This window comes from Chiroxiphia lanceolata, chromosome 15, assembly GCF_009829145.1.
Source record: "Chiroxiphia lanceolata isolate bChiLan1 chromosome 15, bChiLan1.pri, whole genome shotgun sequence".
Taxonomy (NCBI): domain Eukaryota; kingdom Metazoa; phylum Chordata; class Aves; order Passeriformes; family Pipridae; genus Chiroxiphia; species Chiroxiphia lanceolata.
The window spans coordinates 8,986,005-9,008,973 of NC_045651.1; the positions used below are offsets into that span (position 1 = coordinate 8,986,005).

The 22,969-nt window shown below is 52.3% G+C and overlaps 1 protein-coding gene across 3 annotated transcripts; it reads left to right on the forward strand.

Moving 5' to 3' along the window:
• Window positions 1-847: 847 nt before the first annotated feature.
• On the forward strand, window positions 848-20,870 carry SH3TC2 (SH3 domain and tetratricopeptide repeats 2). 3 transcript variants are annotated; one of them, XM_032703289.1, is made up of 18 exons: window positions 848-986; window positions 5,712-5,831; window positions 6,967-7,071; window positions 7,282-7,409; window positions 7,859-7,964; window positions 8,302-8,445; window positions 8,572-8,773; window positions 9,385-9,458; window positions 10,224-10,419; window positions 11,441-11,577; window positions 12,417-12,458; window positions 12,758-14,461; window positions 14,568-14,748; window positions 16,208-16,358; window positions 16,863-16,985; window positions 17,506-17,656; window positions 18,221-18,417; window positions 18,780-20,870. In XM_032703289.1, the coding sequence occupies exons 1-18, from the start codon at window positions 935-937 to the stop codon at window positions 18,969-18,971; spliced, it is 4,005 nt and encodes a 1,334-aa protein (XP_032559180.1). In that variant the 5' UTR covers window positions 848-934; the 3' UTR covers window positions 18,972-20,870. The 3 variants fall into 3 exon arrangements, with proteins under 3 accessions (XP_032559180.1, XP_032559181.1, XP_032559178.1); XM_032703290.1 differs by lacking the exon at window positions 5,712-5,831; XM_032703287.1 differs by lacking the exon at window positions 848-986 and having other exon boundaries at window positions 5,533-5,831.
• The last annotated feature ends 2,099 nt before the right edge of the window (window positions 20,871-22,969 follow it).

Genomic DNA, 22,969 nt, shown 5'->3' on the forward strand with positions numbered 1-22,969 from the left:
TTTTTTCCTTGAGCGAAGTCGAGTTTAGGCTGACTTCCTTTTCTTTCAGGTTCATTTTTAAATAACAAGCTGAAAAGCAATGAGACTTCATTTTGAACCTGCCAAGGAACGGCCAGCTTCTGAGCATTCCCAGAAGGAAACAAATATTGGGAAAGCTTGATATTAACTAATTGTTTCCAACAGAAAAAAAAAAAAAATCCCTGTATTTTCCTCTGTTGGGGAGTTTAGCCAGGAAGCACAAATACTGCTGGGTCCACAGATCCCTTGTTCAGTGTGCCTGTATTTGCATTCCGTCAGGGAAGAAGGGGGGTTCAGAGCTGGGCGCCTCTGCCCCCTCGCCAGGATCACCCGGGAATGCCTCTCCCCGGATTTTGCTGTCGCAGAGGCAGTCGGAGCACAGCGAGGACGGAAGGTCACCAGCCCCAAGGACGCGGCGCCGGGGGTGGGAGCAGGGGACAGGTGAGTCCAGGAGAGGCTGCTCATGCAAAGCAGCCGCTGGGAGTGGGAGAGAGCTGTGTCCGAGGTGGTCACGCCGGGGCTGAGCCAAGCGCTGACACCGTGCCCCGACGCTGTGCCCACGGGCATCCCGCTCTCCAGCCCTTGTTTACTGCAGAGCCAGAGTGGTGCCTGGGCGTTCGGGAGCCGGCAGTCCGCCGGAGTGCCGGGCTGTTTATAGCATAACTCTGGGTAACTCATTGACCTCCGCGCCGGCAGCTCTGCTGGGAAGCGGAGGTTCCCAAGATGATAAGCCGCTCTTGGAAGAAATTCCTTTCCTCGTGTGAGGGAGTGGCGGTGCAGGGCACGCTCGCCCGCCTCGCAAACACGTACACAGCCCTGTGCACTCGCACGGGTGCGCGCTGCGTCCCGGCACCGGCAGCATTCCCCTGGGGAAACCGGCTTGGAGAGGCTGGAGTTTCGTGGCCGAGAGTTCTCCATGAGGGAAGCGGTGCTGGGAAGCAGAGCAAGGGGCGTGTGTGCAGGAGCAGGTCAGTACAGCCGCCGTGCCGGGTCTCTCGCTGGGTGCTGGTCGCCTGCCCGTACCCTTCGTCCCCAGCTGAGCAAACACAGCCCGGACGTGGAGGTTGCAAATGTCCGGAGAGATCCAGTGCAGGGACACGGCTGTGGAAATCCAGGTTGGGGCAGAGAGTTTGTGGTTTTGTCCCGGCTGAATTTGAGGCTCGAGTGCAACTGTGATGAGCACACTGGGGAAGGACAGGTTTGGTTTGGGTCCTTTGTACCCAGGAACTGACAGGAGAAATCAGAGCAGACATGCTGGATTTAGGAACGTGGATTTGGTCCCAGGGATGGGCTGTGCTGTGTGACAGGCCTGCAGACCTGCTGTGTCTGTGGCAGCTCTGTCCCCCAGCCAAAGGGTGCCTGGACAGTCACACTCCTCCTGTTTCATGCCATGGGTAGGGAAGTGTGGCCGGCTGGCACTCTGCCTGCAGAGCCTGCCCAGGTTTACAAAGGGATCAGAGACCCTGGAGAGCTGGCACAAGCAGAGACCCCCGAGCTGGAACAGGCTGAGACCCCAGGAAACTGCTTCCATACTTATCAGGAAGTATTTTCAGGGAGGCCAGGCTGACAGGTTTCAGCAGCAGCAGTGGGGGCTCTCCAGGGTAGATCCAGGATTGGTATGGTGAGAGGTAGGAAGTAGAACGGGAGGTTTTCAGGTTACTGGCCAAAAGGCAAATTCCAGTTCAGGTCAAACAGGAGGTGATACCTTTGCTTGTATAAGGATGGGTTTGGTTGCTAGGTTATTAAGGTAAACTTTAAAGCAAAAAGAAATTTCAAAACCACGAAGGAAGACATTTTTGTTTAGAAAATGAAAAAAAAAATTCTGGTTCTGTAAAATAATATTTTCTCCTGTGTAGGAGAATTTGCTGCTAATTGGTGAGCAGGTATTGCTAAAACCAAGAGCCTTCTGAAGGAAGCAAAAAGCTTTGTTTGAAAGCACTTTGCCCTACTCAGGCACTGACCACTTTGACAAACTGGGCCCAGAACTGCAATGTCTTTTGTGTAAAGGTGACTGACTCCATCACAAAACTCCATCTGTGTGCTCTGAGCACAAGCAGGCTGACACCTGCATCTGGATCTGAATTCCCCCTCCAGTTCTGCACCTTCAGAGCATGCCTAGGTCAGCTGGGGGAGTTTTCTAAATGTGGAGCTTTCCAGGGCCAGTGAGCAATGGGAACAGACAGTGTCTTTGCCACAGGGAGAGCAGAGCCGGCCCGTCCCAGCACTCACCTTTGTGCAGGTCCCGGCAGCTGCACAGCTTTGCAGGAGAGCCAGAAGAGCACTGCAGCTCCCTGACACCTGGGGCTCAGGAGGAGGGTCAAGAGGATGGTCCCTTCTCCAGGCAACCCCAATATTTTGACATCTAGTTTCTCCTGTTAAGGCCTAGGAATCCCCACTCTTTCAGTCTTCTCCTCTGCAGGCATATGGTGGCCAGGGCTGCACAGGAGCATCGCTTAGTGCAACCTTCCCTGCAGAGCCTTTTGGTTTGACTTCACTTCTGTCTGAAATTTCCCAACCAGCTCCATGAAGATGGACTCCATCCTGCCACAGCTGTCCCACAGCTGGGTACTCCTTATGCTTTGCACACCCTAAAGGGATATCACAGTGGTGCCAGGCAGCCCCTGTCACGGCATGGAAATGTGGTGAGAAATACCCTCTCTGGATTATAGAATCACAGAATGGTTTAGGGGAAGGGACGTTAAATCTCATCTTGTTCCACCCCTCTACCATGGGCAGGGACACCTTCCACTAGACCAGGTTGCTCAGAGATGCATCCAATCTGGCCTAAATTACTCACTGAAGTAATTACTCACTACTCTGGATAAATTCAAGGCATTGTCATGCACTGGGATGCAGCCTGGCGATCTGGAAAGCCGTCCATGCTCCTGGAGAAGGATGGGAAACAAATCACTGCTGTGGTGGCACTGGCTGGTTGCTGATGTAAAGGTCCATCAGTAAAAGACCTCCCCACCTGCCACTTCTCTCCCTAGACCTTTTGGGTTTTATTTTGCAGGAGCTGTGTTGCTTTTCCCCAGAGATGCTCTGCAGACATCTGCCACCCACAGCACAGTGAGACAACACAGCCAGCACTGAGTCCTGGTCCTGGGAAGGGGGAAGGTCAAAGCATGTGAGCGAGGAGGGAATGAGACTCATCCTGTGTAGCCCAGGGGATCCTGCACAGCAGCCAAACCAGTCCCTCCTGGTGTTTGGATCCAGGGTTCAGATAGCCCTGATCTCGGAGATGAGGTGAGCCCTGCCAGCCCCACCGGAGTTCACAGTGTCTGGGCTTGCAGAGAACCCACCTGTGGCTTGCCTGGATGTAGCTCTGCTCTGCTGAGGTTGGTGAGGAGTGGGCAGTGCTGCCAGCTGCCCCCACAGTGAAATAGGGAAAGCATCGGGCAGGAAGGTGGCCCAGGAACACGGCCAGCTCTGGATGGAGGATGCTGGATGGGCCTCACTGGGGCATCCATGCAGGTGAGGCAGGTGCTTGCAGTGGTGTGAGGAATAAGGTTTCCTTTGGAAGTTGACACCAGCTGGAAGCTCGATCAGGCTTGGCAGACTGAGGGGCTCTCCATGCTGCAGCTCGTGGGAGGAATGAGAGGAATGTGCCATGTGGGCTGGGCAATGGGATCCCAAAGGCAAGGGCTAGAGTGGAGCCCAGGGTAACTGGGGGCCAGGACAGGGCAGCAGTGCCAGTGGATGGGGTAAGAGCCCCCCAGAGTGCTGCATCCAGCTCTGTGGACTCCAGCACAAGAACGACATGAACCTGTCAGAGGGGATCCAGACCAGAGCCATGAAAATGACTGGAGGGCTGGAACCTCTCTGCTAGGAAGAAAGGCTAATAAGGCTCTGGGGAGACCTTATTGCAGCCTTTTAATAGCTAAAGGGGGCTAATAAGAAGGATGAAGCAGTGTGCCCAGGTGGGCAAGAAGATTAATGTCATCCTGGCTTGTAGCAGCAGTATTGTGAGCAGGCACAGTACTGGGCACTGGTGAAGCACCTCAAGTGCTGTGTCCAGTTCTGGGCCCCCCATAGCAAGAAAGAAATTGAGAGGATGGAGTGTGTCCAGAGATGGGAATGGAGCTGGGGAAAGGTCTAGAGAGTCAGTCCTATAAGGAGAGCTGAGAGAGCTGGGGGGTCTCTCTCAGCCTGGAGAAAAGGAGGCTCAAGAGGGGATCTTTTCGCTCTCTGCAACTCCCTGACAGGAGGAGGGAGCCTGGTGGGGGTCAGGCTCTGCTCCCAGGGAACAAGAGAATGAGAGGAAGTGGCCTCAAGTTGTACCAGGGGAGGTTTAGATTGGATACTAAGAAAAATTTCTTCATGGAAAGGGTTGTCAAGCATTGAAATAGGCTGCCCAGGGGAGTGGTGGAGTCACCATCCCTGAAAGGATTTAGAAGACATGTACATGTGGCACGTGGGGACATGATTTGGTGGTGAACTTGGCACTGTTAGGCTTAGGGTCAGACTGGATGATTTTAAAGGCCTTTTCTACCCTAAATGATGCTCTGACTCTATGACTCCAACCCAAACCATTCCCTGACTCCGTGCCCATCGCCCCCGCTCTGCTGGCAGCCGGTGCCCGGTCAAAAGGCGCATTGTGCATTGTGGCCGGGCCGCGGTGCTGGCCAGGCAGGAGCAGCAGCAGCAGCAGCAGCCCACTGCCCCGGGGCTGGCGGTGCCACTGGACACATGGGCTGCTGCCTGGGGACCCCCTGGCACCAGGACCTGTCCCTGGGATGCACAGGTAAGCTGTCCATGGGGATGCCACAGCCCTGCTCTGTCTGAGCTGGGCTGCGAGACCTGTGGCTGCGGGGCTCGTCCTGCTGGACGGGTCCTCTGGGGAGACACCAGTGCTGAGCATGGGCCCCTTTGGCTGTTTGCCTGCCCTTCCTGAGGCGGCTTCTGGTGCCACCTTCTCTTGCCCACTGGATTAGGGTGTGCAGGGAATGAGGCAGGACATTTTGGCTGGGGAGGAGAAAGGATGACTCAGGAGGTTTCCACATCATTGGCTTTTCAGGAGCCCTTTGCCACCCCTGTCTGGCTGCCACTGCTGCCCACGATTCCCCCAAGCATTGCAAGGCTTGCAGAGCCCAAGGGGTGCTGCCGGCCCCCAAGACACGATTCCTGTACCAGCGTGTCCAAATGAGGTCATGGGGCTGTGCTAAAGGGCTGGAGGAAGGAGGTGGCTCAGGGCCAACTGCTGTGGCCACGTGTCCCCCAGGAGAGCCAGTGCCAGAGGGTGCCATGAGCACTCAGCTGTGGCTGCCAGGAGTGCAGCCCCAAGTGCTGGGACCTGCACTCGGCTCTGGGCTGGGGCTGTTTCCTGCCCACTGTTACAAAATATTTCAGCACCAGGGAGGTAAATGACTCATTGGCACGACTGGGAAGGACTCCTCACCAGCAGTTTCAATTGGTCTCTTGAAAACAGTTCCCAGTTCCTTTTCTGAGCCTGGCCCAAACAAAAATAAACACTGAATCTGTGAGAGCAAACCCATTTCTCTGCTCACCCGAGTAAGTCCTCATCCCTGCTTGGCTCTGGAGACCCACAGTCATGTTCTGTCCTGCCACTGACAGAGGTGGCAAGAGCAGTGTCCAATCTGCCACCTCCACTGGCACGTCCGATGGAGACCTCTCAGGCAGGGAGCATCTTGCCAGGGATCCGAACATCTCTGCCCACCCTCCATCTTCCCCAGGCGAAGAGTGTGACTCCTGCTGTCCCCACTCACCCGTGCTCCTGCCCCGCTGGGACCATCTGCACCAAACAGCAGCTGAACACCAGGGAAAATGGTGTCAGGAGAGGACCATGGCATCAGGTACCCATGCCCAGGGAACTGGGACCCGGTCCTGCCCAGTGGAGCCTGGCAGGGTATGCTGGGACACAGGGAAGGGAGGAGGAGAGGGAGGAGTGGTAATGGGTAGGCAAGCCCAGCCTGGCAGGAGCCAGTTTGGATTTAGTTCTGCCTGTGTCTCCTTTCACTTCCCCTTCTCTGTTTCCCCCATGTGTGGAAGAGGATGGCGCTGCTAGATGAGGTCCTTTGTTAAGTGTGTTCAAATCAACTGCTGAGAAATGTAGAGCCTTTTCTTTCAAAGAAAAGCTCATTCATGACATGTGCAGCCTTTGGCCATTCTTTTTTACTTGCTAACTATAAATAAGGATTATAATTCTGCTTGCAAATAACAGTTTATTTGACTAGCTTGCAAAACTGGCTGAATTAAAAGAACTGTAGAGTATAGTTATGGTCACAGAAGTGACTTACAGAAGTTGCTGCATGATCCAGCTCCAGATCTCTGGGTCCTTGTTTGTCTTACAAGTCCAATCTGATTACTGACAAAAATTGGGTTTTAATCTTGTTATCCCTCCACAGCCAATACAGCTGTGGAAGAGCAAGCTGGATTTTTGTGTGCCTCAGCTTTCATTAACATAATTACCAGCTAAAGTTTCAGTTCCTGAATCCTTTATGGCAATAGTTGACAATGTGTGAAGCAGAGAGAATGCATCTTGGATATCAGTTACCAACCAGGCAGGGGAGAAAATCTCATTTTGACTGTCAGAATTGATGAGTAAAGAATTTTGCAAGGCCTTGACTCTCCTGTGCTTGGGAATTGCTCTTGCTCTGAGGTCTCCTCTAAAACATCCTTCTAAGAGATCTGCTCAGTGAGGAGGAGGGAAAGCAAGGAGGGAAAGCTCTTGGACACTCCAAAGCCCCCCCAGCGCTGGAAAGAAGCCCATCATCAAGGGTATCATGTAGTTAAGACACATCAATCCCATGGATCTTTCCTCCAACCTGGAGCATGATTGTAGAGTGGTACCAGATTCACCTAATCCCAGCCAGATCTGCAGTGCAACCCCTGGGCTGAGCCCTCAGGTGCTCTCAGGTTAGACAGGATATCCTAAACCTCTGCCACAATATTTGTCACCAGCTCTTCTGTGTGTTCCCTCCTCGCTAGGTAAGGCTGGGATGTCGGAGCCAAGCAGCCCCACTACTGAGGCAGGAGATGGCTCCCTGGACACCTCCTTGGTGCTGCTGGCTGTCAGAGAGGGCTTTCCACCAGGTAAGATGCCTGTGGGATCTCCCAAACGTAGCAGAGCCCCTGCCATCCCTCGAGTCTCTTATCTGGGTGGCTGAAGGGGGAGGATGAGCTGGGTTTGTGTTCTTTGAGCATGACAGCCAGGCTGGAGGCACTGCTGGGCCTGGCACAGGCAGCTCTGGGTGCCACAGAGCTCCTTCTACCCCTTAACCCCCTTAACTTTTTTGTTTCAAGAGATATCACTCTTCTTCTCCATTGAGAGTCGCTCCTCCGGCTGCCTCAATTCCCAGCTCCAGGAAGCAGCCAGAAAGAAGCTGTGGGCCCTGGAGAGTGACGACAGAGGTGTCTGTGCCCTGTTCAAGGTAGAAGCCCCAGCCTGGCAGAGCAGACCATATGCTGGGATGCTCCTGTCGGGATGGGATGTGTGATGGGATACCAAACCTAGCTGAGAAAGAGAAGTTCCTCCAAGGCCACTGCAGGGTGTGTGCCTGCACACGGGGACTCTGGAGGGGACTGGAAGGATGGGGGAAATGAGCTGGTAACAGGTGAGAGGCAAATCTGAGCCTCGTGGTAGGAGCCTTGTATTGGGGGCTCTGAGCTGCCTGAGGGATCATGAAGATTGCCCTGGAGTGAGTTAGGAAGGACTCAGCTGGCTGGAACAACCTTAACCCCCGGGGCAAACAACTCACACAGCTTCAGTCTCAACTATGCTGATACATGAGTGCTAGTCTCATTCCACGATCTAATATCATTAGATCCCCTGTCAGAGTCCCAGACTGTCCCTGAATCCTGCTTTGTCTCCCCTGTGTAGGAGCTGTCAGCCAGGCTGGTCTGTATGCAAGCACAGGAGGATCGGTTCCTCCTCACCTTCAAAACCCTGGAAGAAGTCTGGAAGTTTTCCACGTATCTGACTTTAGGTAATGTTTTCAAGGTGTTGGGAGGTCTAAACAGACAGTGTGAGAAGCATTTTTGAAGAAGGTACTGTAATGTAACAGGCTGGACAGGTGAAGAATATAAATTAGAAAACCTTGCAGTCTTTTGACTGTTTATGAAACTACTGTGTGGATCAGTGAAGGAGACCCAGGAGGATGCCTTCTGGATAATCCTTCTATTGCATTTTGAGTATGGAGACAAAATTGGAGGCTTTTGCCTCACAGCATGGTTGCAGATGGCAGACTAGGAAATATCCAAAGAGCCCTTCATGCTGCCCAGTGAAGGACGACAGTAACATTGATTTCCCTCTTGATTCCTTAGGATACGTGGGCAGCTGCCTGGAGCAGCTTCTATTTGACCAGGAGTATTGGCTAAACTGTGCCCTGATGGAGGACACGGAGATCAGAGTCACTATGGATGAGGATCATTTGGCCACCATATATACGGATCTGCTCCTCCAGGAAGGTGTGAGGGGACCTCACTTGTGGGGAGTTCCTCAAAATTGTCCCAGCAGGGCTGAGTTGCAGCCCTCTGCTGGGCCATGCCTTGCACTGGTGCCATTGACCCCAGCATGACTCTTTCTACCTGCAGGTAACTTTTTCTCCAGAGTAATGCCAGGTGCCTGGAAGACAGAGCAGGAGGGAGAGGAAGGCCTGCAGCTCTGCAAGAATGAGCTGATCCATGTGAAGAATGTTGGAGAGGACTCAAAATGGGAAGGGATGTCCTTACTGACAGGTCAACGAGGTGTGGTGCCCATGACAGCTCTAGAGCCAATTCCTCACCCATTTTACCAGTAAGTAAACTGGTGAATTAATAGGGCTCAAACCAAGAGGCTTTCCTGATCCTGATGCATGAGCTGGCACCAAAGCCTGGTATGGGAAACTGCTCTTGCCTCTGGCAATGGGAAAGAGCCTCACAATTCCATGAGGATGTACATTATGCATAAAGACAACTACTGGAACCAATTCAGGTCCTGTTAATGAGACAGAGCAAGGACATACTTCTACTTCAAATATCATTCCTATATGATACTCGTTTAGGTCATACATGAGATTATCTGTCATTTACAGATGAATAAGTGGAGAAAAAATTTAGGCAATGCCTGCCAAAGTGGGGCTTCACATTGTCACCTGGCTGAACCTCAGAGACACCTGCAGCTCCTCTTACATGGTGAAATCCTCCTTACAGCCTAGCAAATTTATCCTGCTCTTACCATGGTGTGGTGCAAACTGCCCTCTGTGCCCAGTAAAACCATTACAAGGAATTACTGGGCTGGCTGTGCTGGCCATGCTGGCACTCCCAGGGAACAGAACATGTGTCCTGCTTGTGTGACACCATCCCTGGTGCTGGCCTGAGGACAGGACTGCTCAGAGAGGACCAGTGTGATTTCCTTTTGCCTTGCAGGTGGTTCCTGAAGAATTATGCTGTGAGTTTTGGCATGTCCCAGGAGATCAGCGGGACAACCTCTCAGCCAATTGGTGAGTGATACCTGTAAGGCAGCATCCCAGGGAAGGCCACGGCTCTCACAAGACTGGTTTTGACCACAAATGCAAAGAGTTCATTTCTTGTTCTGGCAATGGCACACCATTTCTGGGTGCTCTAAGGGAATACAGCATCTCTGGACCCTCTGGAATGGAGAACAGAGCTTGCAAACTGTGTGTACTTCAAAGGATGATACAAGGAACATAGGGTACAGCGGGCTGCTGGTGGCATCTTTCTGCCACTGGGTTTTCCTATTCCACTACAATTTTATGTCTCCTTTCATCCTTTCAGGATTGAAGTTTTAAATAATGAGGGTCCCACAAGTGTGCACATGAAATCTGTGCCCACCATACACCAGTTAGCCCCAGACCAGTCCTGTTCAGAGTATGCTGGACATGGGAGATCCCTGCAGGTGTGAGTTTGGCATGTAGTGTGATGGACATTTGTGCTGTTCAAGATTTCACTCCTGGCAGAGTTGAGACAGTGCAGCTTCTGTGAAGCTCCATGTTTCCAGTCACCTTCCAGACTGCAGCTCTCAGAGGCTTCAGCCTTCAGCTGTGTGGAGTTTATCCCTCCCTCCTGTATATTTTATTATAATCCATTTCTCAAGAAGAAATGGAAGAGCACAATAAATCTTAGGGGAGAGAGAGGCAGCCTTCTCAAGCTGAAATCATGGTCTCTCCTTGCCCAAGTCTTTTCTAGCATGAAAGTTTAAGCAGTGGCCTCACACTAAAATGGCCTTGTTTGCTTTGGTTTCGCAGTCAAAGGCAGGTGCACCGCCACCGAGGACCACAGAGGAGCAGCATGGGATGAACTGAGTTTCTCCAAAGGAGACAGCATAGAAGTCATAGGCTTCTTCATTCCAGGACTCCCGTGGTTTGTGGGCAAATCCCTCAGCAGTGGGAGCACTGGCTTTGTTCCAACCCGCTACATAAGTCCCGAGGCTTGTGAACCTCTGTAAGTTTACTTATCACATTAAATTCAGGAGAAAATGGAGGGAAGATTCCAAGTCCCAACTCAAGGCTGTATGAAAGTCTAGGGCAGATAATTTGCTTTGCAAGACCTTCACAGAGAATCCATTTGAGGTCTGACCAGAAGCCTTGGCCAGGCTCTGCTGCCAACAGGCTGCACCAATCTCTGCCCAGACAAAGCAATCGTATTTCACTTGCCTCAGGTGATTCTTGGAGAGGAACAGATCTGGCCCCAGGCTAACCTGGCTCCATGCTAACCTGGCTCCATGCTAAGGCAGCCCAGGACATCTGTGTACCAGACAAACTGGCTTCACTCCACCTAGAAACGTCTTCAGTTTGTAGCTTTGTCTGAGGTGCTATGAGTCTGGCAAGGGCGGGATGAGCAATCCCTGATGAGAAAACCAAGGCATGCTTGTCTTCCTTCTGCCTCTTTACTTTCTGTAGGATTGCTGTCAAGGCAGAAGGACCACTGGCACAGTTTCTCTCTGAGCAGCATTCAATACTCTCTCAAGGACAAAGCTAGAGTTATCTAGGGAAGAAGGGTGACACAACCCCACTCTGACAACTTGGGCAGTTGTCTCTATGGGTGGCTTAAAAAGATAGCTCCAGTTCAGTGCCCATCCAAACAGGCTTCTCCTCCAGGAGTGTGTGTGGGAGGACAAGGTCTTAACCTGTTACTAGGTCTGTTGGGCTTTCCTTACTCACTTACCCAAGGTAAGCTGCAAGCACTTTTCTCTGACACTCCAGAGAACAGAGAGATCAGATGTTGTCCTGGCCTCAGAAAGGGATTCTGGATTAAATAAAAATACCAATAGCTCCTTTCCTCTGGTATCCATTGGTTCCTTCATGGAGAACCTGGATGGGGAAGATGTCCAAAATCCTGTGTTCATCTGCAGCAGAGCTTTTATGGTGGGAGGAAGAGGAGGGATGGAAAATCCCATCCTACAGGACAGCTGTAGCACCAGGGAGACACTGACTGTCTTCTCCTGACATCTGCCTCACCCCAGGGGAAAGGGCTTGGTGTTTCTGAGCGAAGAAGAAAAGTCCCCCCTCTTGCATATCCCTTGCAATGGTGACGAGCAGCACTTCACCACCCTCCTTGGGGACCTGGCACGCACTGACATCACCTCTGTGTACCGCCTGGGTGAGTGTCCCCTCTCCTTACGTGCCCAGACCTGTGGATCCCCATGGAGAATGATGCTGGACAGTGCCTAGAGAGCTCCTTGCTTGGGCTTTGCAGTGGAGAGAACTGCTGTGACAGAGCCAACCTCCAAAGCCTGGTCATAGAGGTTGTAGATACCCTCAAGAGGTGACCCCTGACACACTGCAGTTTGTAGGGGTCTTCTCTGCTCCCAGGGCAGCTTTTCAGATGTGGGGAACCCTGGTAGGTTCTGCTCTCCACTGATTCTGGCTTTAAGTCCCTGCCTACATGAGTCAGGGCTCCTGGGTGCTCAGTTTCTCTGTGCTTCCAGTGTGGCTTTTGGACTTCAGCTGGTTTCTGTGTCTCTATTCCTTGCTTTCTCGCTACCTGGAAGCACAATGGCCATGCAGGGCTGAGCCTGGGTCTCCTGGGATTCAGGAGAACTCTCTCAGAGGAGCCAGATGAGGGGCAATGAGCCTGAGGTACAGACACACACATACCTGGAAACCTCTGAATAGACACCACAAGGCTCTTGAGAGAGCTGATAAAACCTTACCTGTGAAAAGTAAGACCTGCTTGTTCCCAGGTAACTATCACCTGGGATATTACCTCACCTCACCACCAGCTAAAAGCTGTTCTCTGTGGTCTTACACAGCACCAAACCCCAGCAGATCCCAGGGATTTGAACTGCAGCTGCCTGTGGTGTCTGCAACTAGAAGCCACACAAGGGTCTGGAGTTTAGCAGCAGCAGCAGATGTCTGTAAGGTTTGGGGGACCGTGTCTGCACATTAACACTGACCAAGGCTTTGGACTTTTTGTTTTCTGTTTGTCTTTCTGTATAGATGGTTTTGAACCTGCAGCCATGTTCCCAAAAGTGCCATCAGGTGAGTATGAGGAGGGGACAGAATGGGATGCTTTTGTGTTGAGTTCTGAGGGTGAATTTTGACATGAGGAATGGCTTGTTTTGGAAGGGACCTTAAAGATCATCTCACTCCACCTTCCCACCATGGGCAGGGACATCTTCCGCTAGAGTAGGTTGCTCCAAGCCCCATCCAACCTGGCCTTGAACACTTTCAGGGATGGGGCAGCCACAGCTTCTCTGGGCAACCTGTGGCAGGGCCTCACCACCCTCACAGTAAGGAATTTCTTCCTAACCTTGCTATGATTTTCCTATCCCTTCCAGAGGCTGTTCTCCATGCCAGTAGAGATATCCAACTGCTCCAGTCTTGGGAGGAAATAAATGAATTGGCTACAACTAGCACCTCTGAGCTGTCCAGCCCAGGGAGTGAATCAGCCCCTTCTATGTTAGAAGATGTTCTCCTGGAGAAGATGGACGACTTTGATTATCCCAAGTTCTTTATTGACCTGAATGCTGGACACATGGATGATGCTGATGTCTTTGACCCCATATTGACCTTCCTTAACCAAGATAGTTATGTATCCAGTTTTCAAAGCCTCTATGATCTCAGCTTTTCCTTTCTCCACTCCACTTTTTATGGTTTCTCCGATGAGGATGAACTGGTCCTGTACCTTGAGACATCCAGGAATTGGGCCAAGAGGACTCGTTCAGTTTGGGCTCATGTCAGGCTCTGTTTCCTCTTGGGTAAGCTCTGCATCAAAAAGGTCAAATTCTCCCAGGCTCGAGTCTACTTTGAAGAAGCCATGAGTGTCCTGGACAGGGGATTTCAGGACCTGCCTCTGTTGGCAGCGTTGCATGTGACCCTTGCCTCCATCTACTTGAAACAGAACATGAAGCACAAGTTCTCCTCCCTACTGGGGAAAATGGTGACCTTGCTTGTCTGCTTGCCTGGGCGCTCTTTCAGCTCTGAAAACGAGCTGGAAGTCATGACGTACGTCTTGAGGGAAGCCATTGCTGTGGGCAATGCTCCCTTGGAGGCACGGGTCTGCTTCCTCATTGTCAAGCTCTTCCTACAACTGGGAAAAACTGATGAAGTGCTGCCCTTTATGGAGCATCTTCAGTGTCTCACCACCACTTTGCTCGGCCCAGACACTAGTTCTGGGCCACTGGATGCCCCTGCCATCTTGAGCTACCTGTATGACAAGAAGTACTTGCCAAATATTGCACTGGCCTCCGCCAGGTTGTTTGTTCCCAGTGGCACCAAGGGAGCACCGACACCCATTTGGAGAGCTGGCTTCATCCTCCAAAATACTTCCAAACTACTGGGAAGCCAACTGGAGAGAAGCAGCATCCCAGCACTGGCTTGTTTCTATCTCAAGCAAGCACTGCAGTTCTGCTGTGAGAGCAGAGCTGTGCCCACCCAGAGGATGCTGTGTGCCATCTTGTCCAGGATGTACCTCCAGCACGGGGTGTTGGACGGGGCGGTTTGTTATGCAGCCAGGGCTGTAGCCCTCAGCAGACTGATGGGCGAGGAGGAGGCTTTTGAGTCTTCCCTCTCTTTGGGGTGGATGTACCTCCTGCAGGGCCAGCCAAGTCCAGCTGCAGACATCCTGTGGCAGCTCCTGCGGTCCCTGAGTGGGACGGACAGTGTGACTCAGGGCGGAGCCGTGCACAACCTCCTGGCCATTGCCCTCAAGGGAGAAGGGCGGGTGCAGGCAGCTGCAGAGAACTTCCTCTGGGCCCTGCACAAGGCCAAGGAGACCGGAAACAAGAGGAATCAGGCCATTGCCCTGGCTAACCTGGGGCAGCTGAGCTTGGGGTGTGGGGCCAGCCAGCTGTCCGAGCTCTACCTGCTCCAGTCAGTCCAGCTCTACGCTGAGCTCCAGGGCAGCCAAGACCTGGAGATGGAGCTGGTGCAGGTGCTGCTGGGGCTGGCTCAGGCCATGGTGGACAGGCAGAGGATGGAAGATGGCAAACTCTGTTATGAACTGGCATTGGTTTTTGCCCTGAAGTGGCATAATGTGAGGAGTGAGTACAGTGGGGACCAGGGTAGCATTCACCTCTGAGCAGCACCCTGCCAGCTCCCTAAAACAACCCCTTGACCTGTCCTTTTCCCTTTCCCTGTACCATGCAGGTCAGCTTCACATCACTGAGTCTCTCTGCCATTTCTACAACAAAGTGTCCCCCGATCTCCAGGCCTGCATCACCTACCATGAGCACTGGGTGTCCTTGGCACAACAGCTGCAGGACAGAGAGCTGGAAGGCAATGCCCGACAGGCTCTCAGTCAGCTCTACCAGGCTTTGGGCACACCTGAGTAAGTCCTGTCTGTGCCTGCTGGATGCTGTTAGAGCGGGGTCCCTGCTCACCCAGAGCAAGAGCAGTGGCTTTCTTGGGGCATCCCTCGAGTGAGGTGGGAAGGTGTGTGGTGGCTCCAGCTGCCCTGCAGACTCTGGTTCTGAGATTTATGAGCTGTCACTGTGCTGTGAAGAGGGAACAGTTCAATGTCAACCAGAGTGTCACGACAGCCAGGCAAAAGTTGTCCCAGACAGAACTGGGGTCTGGCCAAACACAGTTTTCCAGAGCGACATCCAGCCTTCATCAGAGGGGACCCAGTGACAGGGAATTCATTACTTCCTTTGGAGGCTTATTCCAGTGATTAATCACCATTCACCAGTAAAAATAGGCTCCTTATCTGTTATTTGAATAAGTCTGGTTTTAGCCTCCAGCTGCTGAGCCTGACCTTCCTATATCTGCTGGGATATTTTCCTCAGGGAGGTGCTTAAGGTCCCGTAGGAGGTACTTAAGACTCCATATCAGCTCACCTTTCAATCTCCTGCTTGACACCTTCAGGTGACTGATTAGATTAGGCAGGAGAGAAGAGAAAGAGACTTGGACAGACCACAGACTTCAGTCCTTGAAGACAAATGTGTCAAACAGCAGAGAGCTGGTTGCCATGTCCCAGAAGGACAAATGGGCAAGGGCTATCCCTAACTGGGATGTTCATGTCCCCTATCAGGTCACAGTGAGTTCAGAGGGAAGGTATTTAGGAAGCAGATGCCTGTCATGTGGATGGTGCTATTTAAGATCACAAAGCACCCCATTCCCTGGACTCACAGGACAGCTGGAGCCTGGTTGCCAGCAGGAGAGACACCAAGCAAACAAAATGCCCTGGGCACTGCCTGGCTCTCCCTTCCCCACAGCTGACTTCATGTCCAAGCCACTGGCTCATCCTGCTGCTTATCCCTATGTCCTCCAGTGACCACAGGCTTGAAAAGGAGCTGTAAGGTCTTGCATAGGTACATACAGATCTGTCTCTTTGACTATGCAAGGGACAAACAAAGCTTGTGGGTTTGGGTGCCAGATTCTGTCTGGGAGATGAAGGTACAAGAATTCCCTGCCTGTACTCCCATGTGGAGCTGGGGGCGACTTTGGGGATTAGTGTAGGGGGGCAAATAGTGTTTGCAGGTGACCTGGACAAACCCCTATTTATCAGGGGAACCATGCAGGGGTTCTCCTGTGGGAACACTGGGGTCCTGGACTGCTCTAAGGTTGCCAGATGATACACACACACACGTGCATTAAAGCCTGGAGACATCCATGACCTTACCAGGACACATTGCTCAGAGCTGTGGCTCCCCATTTGTCTCTGAACTTTGACAACTATAGGAGGAGAGGACAGGTTTGCCATGAGGAGGTGGTGGGAGCTTTGCAGCTGATGGCTGGAAGTGTCCTGTGATTCCTCTGTAATGGCTTTTTGCCTGTTACCATCACAGGGCTTTGAGACAGTCCCTGGATTGCACCAAACAAAGTCTAAGGATCTTCATTGACCTTGAAGAGACTGTGAAAGCAGCAGAGACCTGGCTGCAGGCAGGAAGGCTCTACTATCTTATGCAGGAGGATGAGCTGGTGGAAATGTACTTTCAGGTATGGATGAGGTGGCTGGAGCAGTCCCATTCCCATCACTGCTTCTGGGTCAGAGACTTTTGGGGCTGGAAGACCTGGAAGGGGAAGTTCTTATGAGTGGTGTAAACCTGCTGCTGGAAGGAGGAGCTGTTGCCTTACATTCAGGCACTATCTGGCCCTGAATTTCCCATCTTTCTTTCCATGCACTGGGTTTAGAGTATTTTTGAGTGAAATTAAGTGAATTCATTGAGTAAGAAAGCAATGTAGGAGTGCCAAAGGAAGCTGGAGGTGCCAAGTGACCAGTTCCCATTGAAATATACATAGATAAGGGGTAAGTGCCAGGGAAGTCATTGGAGACTTCTTGAAGTAGAAGACTACTGGCTTCTCTCCATCTCTAGCATTATTTTATCAGCTGAGCTGCAAAGTGGAAGAGCAGCTCATAAAATATTGCTTTTATTTAATCACATTAATGTCTATGTGCAAATGTCTCTTTCCAACTCTCACTCCAGTTCCTTTTCCTTCTAGGCAGCCATTCAGACTGCTCTGAAGTGGGAGAACTTCTCCTTGGCCATGGATCTTTATGAGAAAGCAGGTGATACCTTTTTTAATGGCAACCGGAACAGAGATCGAGCGGTGGAGTTTTACAGGGTACTGACCCCCCAGAGCATTTCTGTGCTTGTGTCCCCACAAGGTGGTGGCTGTGGGGGGCTTTGCCCCGAGGCTGACTGAAGCACTGTGTGGCCAGGCAGGAGGGATGGAGGGTGGAGGGGGATGGCATAGTCCTGAGTGTGCCATAGTGGGAAGCCTGGAGCACAACATGTTTTGCAACAGCTGCAGCTCTCCCGGGAGATTGTCTGAGGGGTGGGAACAGGGTCCTTACATTACAAATCCTGGTGGTGTTAAGTGTGACCTAGTCACTCCTGTGGACTTTCAAGCACCTAAGGAAGGGCAGAGATGTGAGGTTCAGGTTTTGAGAACCACGCTCTGGGATATGAATCTCATTTTCAGGGGAAAGAAGGGACTAGAACCTAAACCTGCAGTGCTCAACTATCCCATCCTCTCCCTGCCATGCCAAGTACTTGGTCCCTGTCCTGCTGCTCTGTCACCCCTCTGCAGGCATTGATGATACCTTCAGGAACATCCTGGACTCACTGTTCTCTCTCCTTAGGGAGGTGCTGTGCCCTTGGCCAGGAAACTAAAGGCCACTAAGACAGAGCTACGGCTGTTCAACAAGCTGGCAGAGCTGCAGATCAGGCTGCAGGGCTACGAGAAGGCACTGGAGTTTGCTACCCTGGCAGCCAGGCTGAGCCTCAGGGTTGGTGAGTGCTGCACATCCACGGGGTACTGTGAGTCACTGACTCCCGCGGATGAGAACAGTGTGCCTGTAAAAGGGGCATCTCCTTCTTCCATAACACTGCTGGACCCATTCTTACCCTACGTGGTAACATCTTTTTAAGGCCACTTCCCCTCTTAAGCTGTGTGACAACGTAGGGTTGTTGCTACACTGGAGCATGGGAAGTCTGATGAAAGCACAGGACTGAGCAGTTCCTCTCTGCCCTGACTCTTCTAATAAATTCACCCCTTCCCATTACAGAAATAGTTTGAATGGGCAAAATGCCAGCATGAATGTCTGATATGAAACCACTCTTGTAATAGCCCCATCCAGCACTCAAGAAATCATGATGTACTCCCGGGTCAATCTGTCCAGCTGTGGTATCAGCAACCCCACCCACAGCTCAGTTTTCTCCACCTCACTGGCTCCTTATAAAGGTACCCATGCCCCAAGACTGTTGAGAAAATGCATCCAAAGTGTCTCAGCAGGCCGGGTGGGGGGGATGGACTGAGAGTGCTGCAGGCTGACTGTATCAGCGACTCTTTTCCAGGAGATCAGTTGCAGGAGCTGGTTGCATTCCACCGCCTGGCTACAGTCTACTATTTTCTGCACATGTATGAGATGGCAGAAGATTGCTACCTGAAGACACTTGCCATGCGTCCCCCCATGCTGCAGTGCTCAGGAGAGGCCCTGTACTACTGCAAGGTGTATTGCCACCTTGGAAACCTGACCCTACACAAGCTGAAGGTAAGAAATGATGTTTTCCATGGTGCTGTGTTGAGCACTCTGGCCTTGATGGAGAGCTGAAGGTGAAGTGTCACCTCTCCTGGCAGAGCAGACACGTGTCGATGGCTGCAACCTGTGACTCTCCCTCCTATCTGCAGATTTAGAATAAATGCTCCCAGTGCTGGCACAACCAGGTTTTTAAGGGGGAAAGGCAATTTGGAAAGAAGTGCTGGCACTTAGCTGAGATTACACAGAGCCCATTTCAATGAAATCAGGTGTCACTGGGTTCTGCCTGGAACCACTGGGCTCTGCTCCAGTTCCCTTCAGCCCTGTGACCTTCAATCAAACCACTTCCTAACACCTTCCCCGTCCTTTATGGTTAGGATGAACAGGATGCAGCAGCCTACTTCCTCCTGGCCCTCGCCGCAGCGACCGAGCTGGGAGACCAGGACCTGCAGGCCCTCATCCGTGCCAAGCTGGGAGCCATGCCCAGTGCCCCACAGGGGCCTGAGGGCACACCAGGCTGTGCCACGTACCGACCCAGGTGGCTGAGCGAAGGAGGCCACGTCGTCTGACCCATCTGCCATCCTGGGGACTCTGGTGCGAGCCGTCGAGGAGCGTCCTGCACAGGTCCTGTGCTCTCCAGGACCACTGGCCCAGAAGGGGTCCTGCACCACATCCTAAGGAGCTGGCAGCGTTTGGCCTCCTTGTCCCCAACAGGCACTTGGGACGCTGACCTTATTTTTCAGGAGCAGGGCTGTGCACCATAGTCGAGGTGGTACATCAAGGCTGGGCATCTGGGCAGGATGAGGCCCCAGCAGTGGTGCTGGAGCACGTGGTGCAGTGGAACTGAGCTACTGATGGTGTTTCAGAAGTGTCCTGTCAAGGATGTGGACAGGAGAGTGCTGCCATGTGCCTGCCTGTGCCCTTAACTGCCCCACACACCCGGGGTCCTGTGGGGCAGCTCAGCTCAGCCCAAATGTGTTTTAACTTGAATAGCACCTCCTGTATTTATTCCTGTCTGGCTTCTCTCCTGTGTTCTCCACAGAGGTCTGTGACCCATACCTCTGCCAAACCCCTGTTTTGTAAGAAGCACCACCAAAGCTTTTGTCAGTGAGAGACAGAATTAGGGAAATGAGGAGCAGCCGGTCAAACCTTGCATGGGGACCACACCCATACGCAGAGAAACAGCTGGTCTGGGGGAGGCAGAGCCCTCCCATGCCCCAGGCCTGTCGCTGAGCCTCAGCTCTTGCAATGGAGCAGCCAGGTGGCCTCTTCTACCTCACAGCCCATCTGCATTTTCAACCTCTAAAGCAGGAGCACAGGAAAAGAGCACCGGAACAGGCTACCCAGGCAAGTGGTGGAATCACCATCCCTGGAGGTGTTTAAAAGATATGTAGATGTGTCACTTAGGGACATGGTTTAGTGGTGGCCTTGGGTGGTGGGCTGGGTTAATGGTTGGACTCGATGATCTTAAAGGTCTGTTCCAACCTAAATGACAGTGATTCTGAGAGCTGTCAGTCCTGACCTGGCCCGGGCTTTGCAGCCCTGTACCCTCCCCAGTCTCCCTTCTCCTGGCTGCAGAGCCCCTCGGGATGCAGGAGCACCAAGGAGCAGATGGTGAGGCTGGACACAGTGGCCTGCACTGTGGCACATCCAGCCCTTGGGCAGGGGTGCTGATGGGGCACAGGGGGGCTTTTGGTGAGGAGAGGCAGCTGCACTGCCCTTGCCTGGGCTGTTGGCAGCCCAAGGAGATCCTACTGCCCAGCAGGCAGCAAGTTGCCTTCAAGTACCCCGAGCTACGTGGCTGGAAGAGAAACAAAACTCTGTGGAGTGATCAGAGGCAGTAGAAGGCTCCAAGGAGGCTTCTCTCAGGCACCCTGGCACAGTACAGCTCTCCTCCACAGCCCATCTCACCACCAGAGAGCAATAAATGCCCATTTTTCAGTGAGAGCTGCTTCCTGGCCAACACCGAGCTCAGCTCTCAGTCTGGGCTGGTGCACAGGGAAGTAGGAGCAGTTTTTCCAAGAGCTCTCTTTGCTTTGACAACCAGTGGCCAGACACCCATCTGGGTCTTCACAGACAGACCCTGTTCCAAGTTCTTCCCCTTCCCTGACCATGCTCCCCTGCACGGGATTGCTAAATGCAGAACATTTATTTCCTCCCTGCTCTTTGCAAATGCTGAGCTCATCTTCCTCTTCTAATCCCTTCGAGGCATCCATCACCGGGGCAATGAATAGTTTACTGCTTGTTTACCGAGCATTCCTGCAATGCTCCTGGGGAGCCTCAGCCCCGAGTTCAGAGGAGGTAAATCTTCATCCTATTTGAAATACTGCAAGCTCCGGGGAGAACCGGTCCCCAAAACCTTTCTGCCCCCTCCGTGGGGCTGCCTGTTCTCAGTACACATGGCTGGTGCTCACCGTGCCAGGGAAGGATCTTTTCAGCAGTTTTTCAGGTCAATTCCACACCCCCCCTTTTTTTTTTTTTATCTAGATGATCTTTAAGGTCCGTTCCAACCCCTTAACATTCTATGATTCTGTGATTCTTTTCATACATGAGGAAAAGCACAGTCTCACCTCTTTGTACCAGAAGGCAGATTGTCAAGTGGACACCAGGCTATCAAGGGGAGGAAGCTCTGATGGCTCTGGAAGACCTGAGGGTCTGCCTGGTGCAGAATTGAGCACCAAGATCTCCACCCATTTCTCTGGCCATCCACAGCACCTCACTTAGGGATGCTGTATGGCCCCATAGAAGTGTCCCTGCACTCAGACTGTCTGCGCCCCAGCAGATGGGGCCCAAGACATCCCAGAAGGGCTTTTCTAAGCAGTGGTTGCAGCAGCTGGTGCTGTGCCACTGGCCAGGCTCTGCACTTTGGGGCTGGGATCCAGGTGACTGTGCCTCTACCTGTGGCCCACAGACCCACCACAGTGACCAGTTCTTGTCAAAGTTCAGCCTAGTGAAGGATGAATCATGTAGAGAGCATCCCTGCTGAAATATCCTTTCCAGAGCCAAAGCCGAGGCGGTTCTGCCTGGCACTAGTGAGAAAAAATGAGCTTTGTTTAAACACAGAGGGTCAGTGTCTCAGCTGGTCTAAATCAGCAAAGCTCCATGAGTCAAACAGAGATGTTCTGATTTGCAGGGGCTGTGGAGCTGGCCCATGGTTTGAAACCAAATGTGTCCTCCTTAAATGGCAGCAAACAAATTTGTGGTGCCTGTGGGACAAAAAAGTCTTGCTCCTTGAGAACAACCCATAAAACACCATTTCCCCTCTCCCTCATCTGCCTGCCTGCTCCCACATGCTGTGACAAAGCTGGGCTGTTTTCCTAGTGGGATGAGAGCTCAGGGTGGCCAGGGCTAATTAGACTCCATAATAATACTTTGAAATAAAGTGAATCTTAGCGTGGTTGGTGTTCCTGGGCTCCTGGGCCTGTGTCCAAAGGAGGATGAGGATACTCCATCCCTCCAGACACCAGCAGAGTTTTGTGGGCAGAGAAACTCTGGGGACTTTGTGCCAGAGGAGGTCACCATGTGATGGCTCGGGTCCTGGGGCAGCCAGGCTGGGGGTTGTCATCCTCCACCCTGTCCAGAATAGGGGGATCATGTCCATCATTCCCGGGGCATGTCTGGGAGCTGTCAGTATTTTAGACACAGCAGGGAGCATCCATGTGTGTATGGAGGGAGAGAGCACAGGGATGCCCTCAAGGTGCTGCGGGGTGCAGAGCCTGGCCATAGTTGTGATGTTGCTCCAAGAGAAGGTTGGAAGAGAAGGAATGTGGAAGAGCAGGAGTTATCCTGCAGAAGGCATTGAGCACCAGTGTCCAGCCCTCCTTTGCTACAGAGGAGGAGGAAGAAATAGGGGAAAGGGAAAGGATGGATCAAGTCTCCTCTGACGCCAGGGGTCATCATCTTGCTGTGGCTTGTGACTTTTTCTGGGCTGCATGTGACTGTCTGTTCCATGCCCAGTACAGGAGTTTTCCTTTCTCCGGTCCTCAGCCAGCAGTGCTGGAAATAGGACTGGTGGGGACCACGTGCAGCAGCACACACTTTCACACAGCTGCTAAAAGCAGCATCTTCCTTTCTCGTACTTCCAGAGGGTGAAGGTGCTCTAGGAACCTCCTGACTTTGGCTTTGGAGCTTCTGCATCCCAGTGTCTGAGCCGATGCTGACCCATCTTGCTCCAATCTTTCATCAGTGTGGCCATCTGGGCACCAGCTCTCTCAGTCCTGACGTAAGCCCACCTAAGAGCCAATACTGCCTCTCTTACGTCACATTTGTTTAATGCCTCAGGGGGCCATTTAAGACCTGGAATAAAGAGGGACTAGGTTTCTCTAACATATGGTCATTCTTGGACAGTGGAAATACCATGACAAGAATAATTCTTGGATCCTCTTAGCTCTGGTGTGAGCCTCCCGTGGTGTTAAGAGAAAGGAAGTGCTGATAACTGTAAATACAGATACAGGCAGAAGGGTAGAGATAGCTGGATTTATTTGGGTTTACATGGAAACCATGTAAAACCACTTCCTGCAGAAATACAGTACCCTACAATAATAATTATTATCAGCAGACATTTTTC

What these genes read in the sequence shown, in the direction of transcription:
- SH3TC2 (XM_032703287.1), top strand. Translation starts at nt 5,570, where the DNA reads ATGTTCTGTCCTGCCACTGACAGAGGTGGCAAGAGCAGTGTCCAATCT. An exon ending in GGATCTGCTCCTCCAGGAAG is followed by an intron (nt 8,446 to 8,571) that starts GTGTGAGGGGAC and finishes TTCTACCTGCAG; the next exon opens with GTAACTTTTTCTCCAGAGTA. An exon ending in CACCTCTGTGTACCGCCTGG is followed by an intron (nt 11,578 to 12,416) that starts GTGAGTGTCCCC and finishes CTTTCTGTATAG; the next exon opens with ATGGTTTTGAACCTGCAGCC.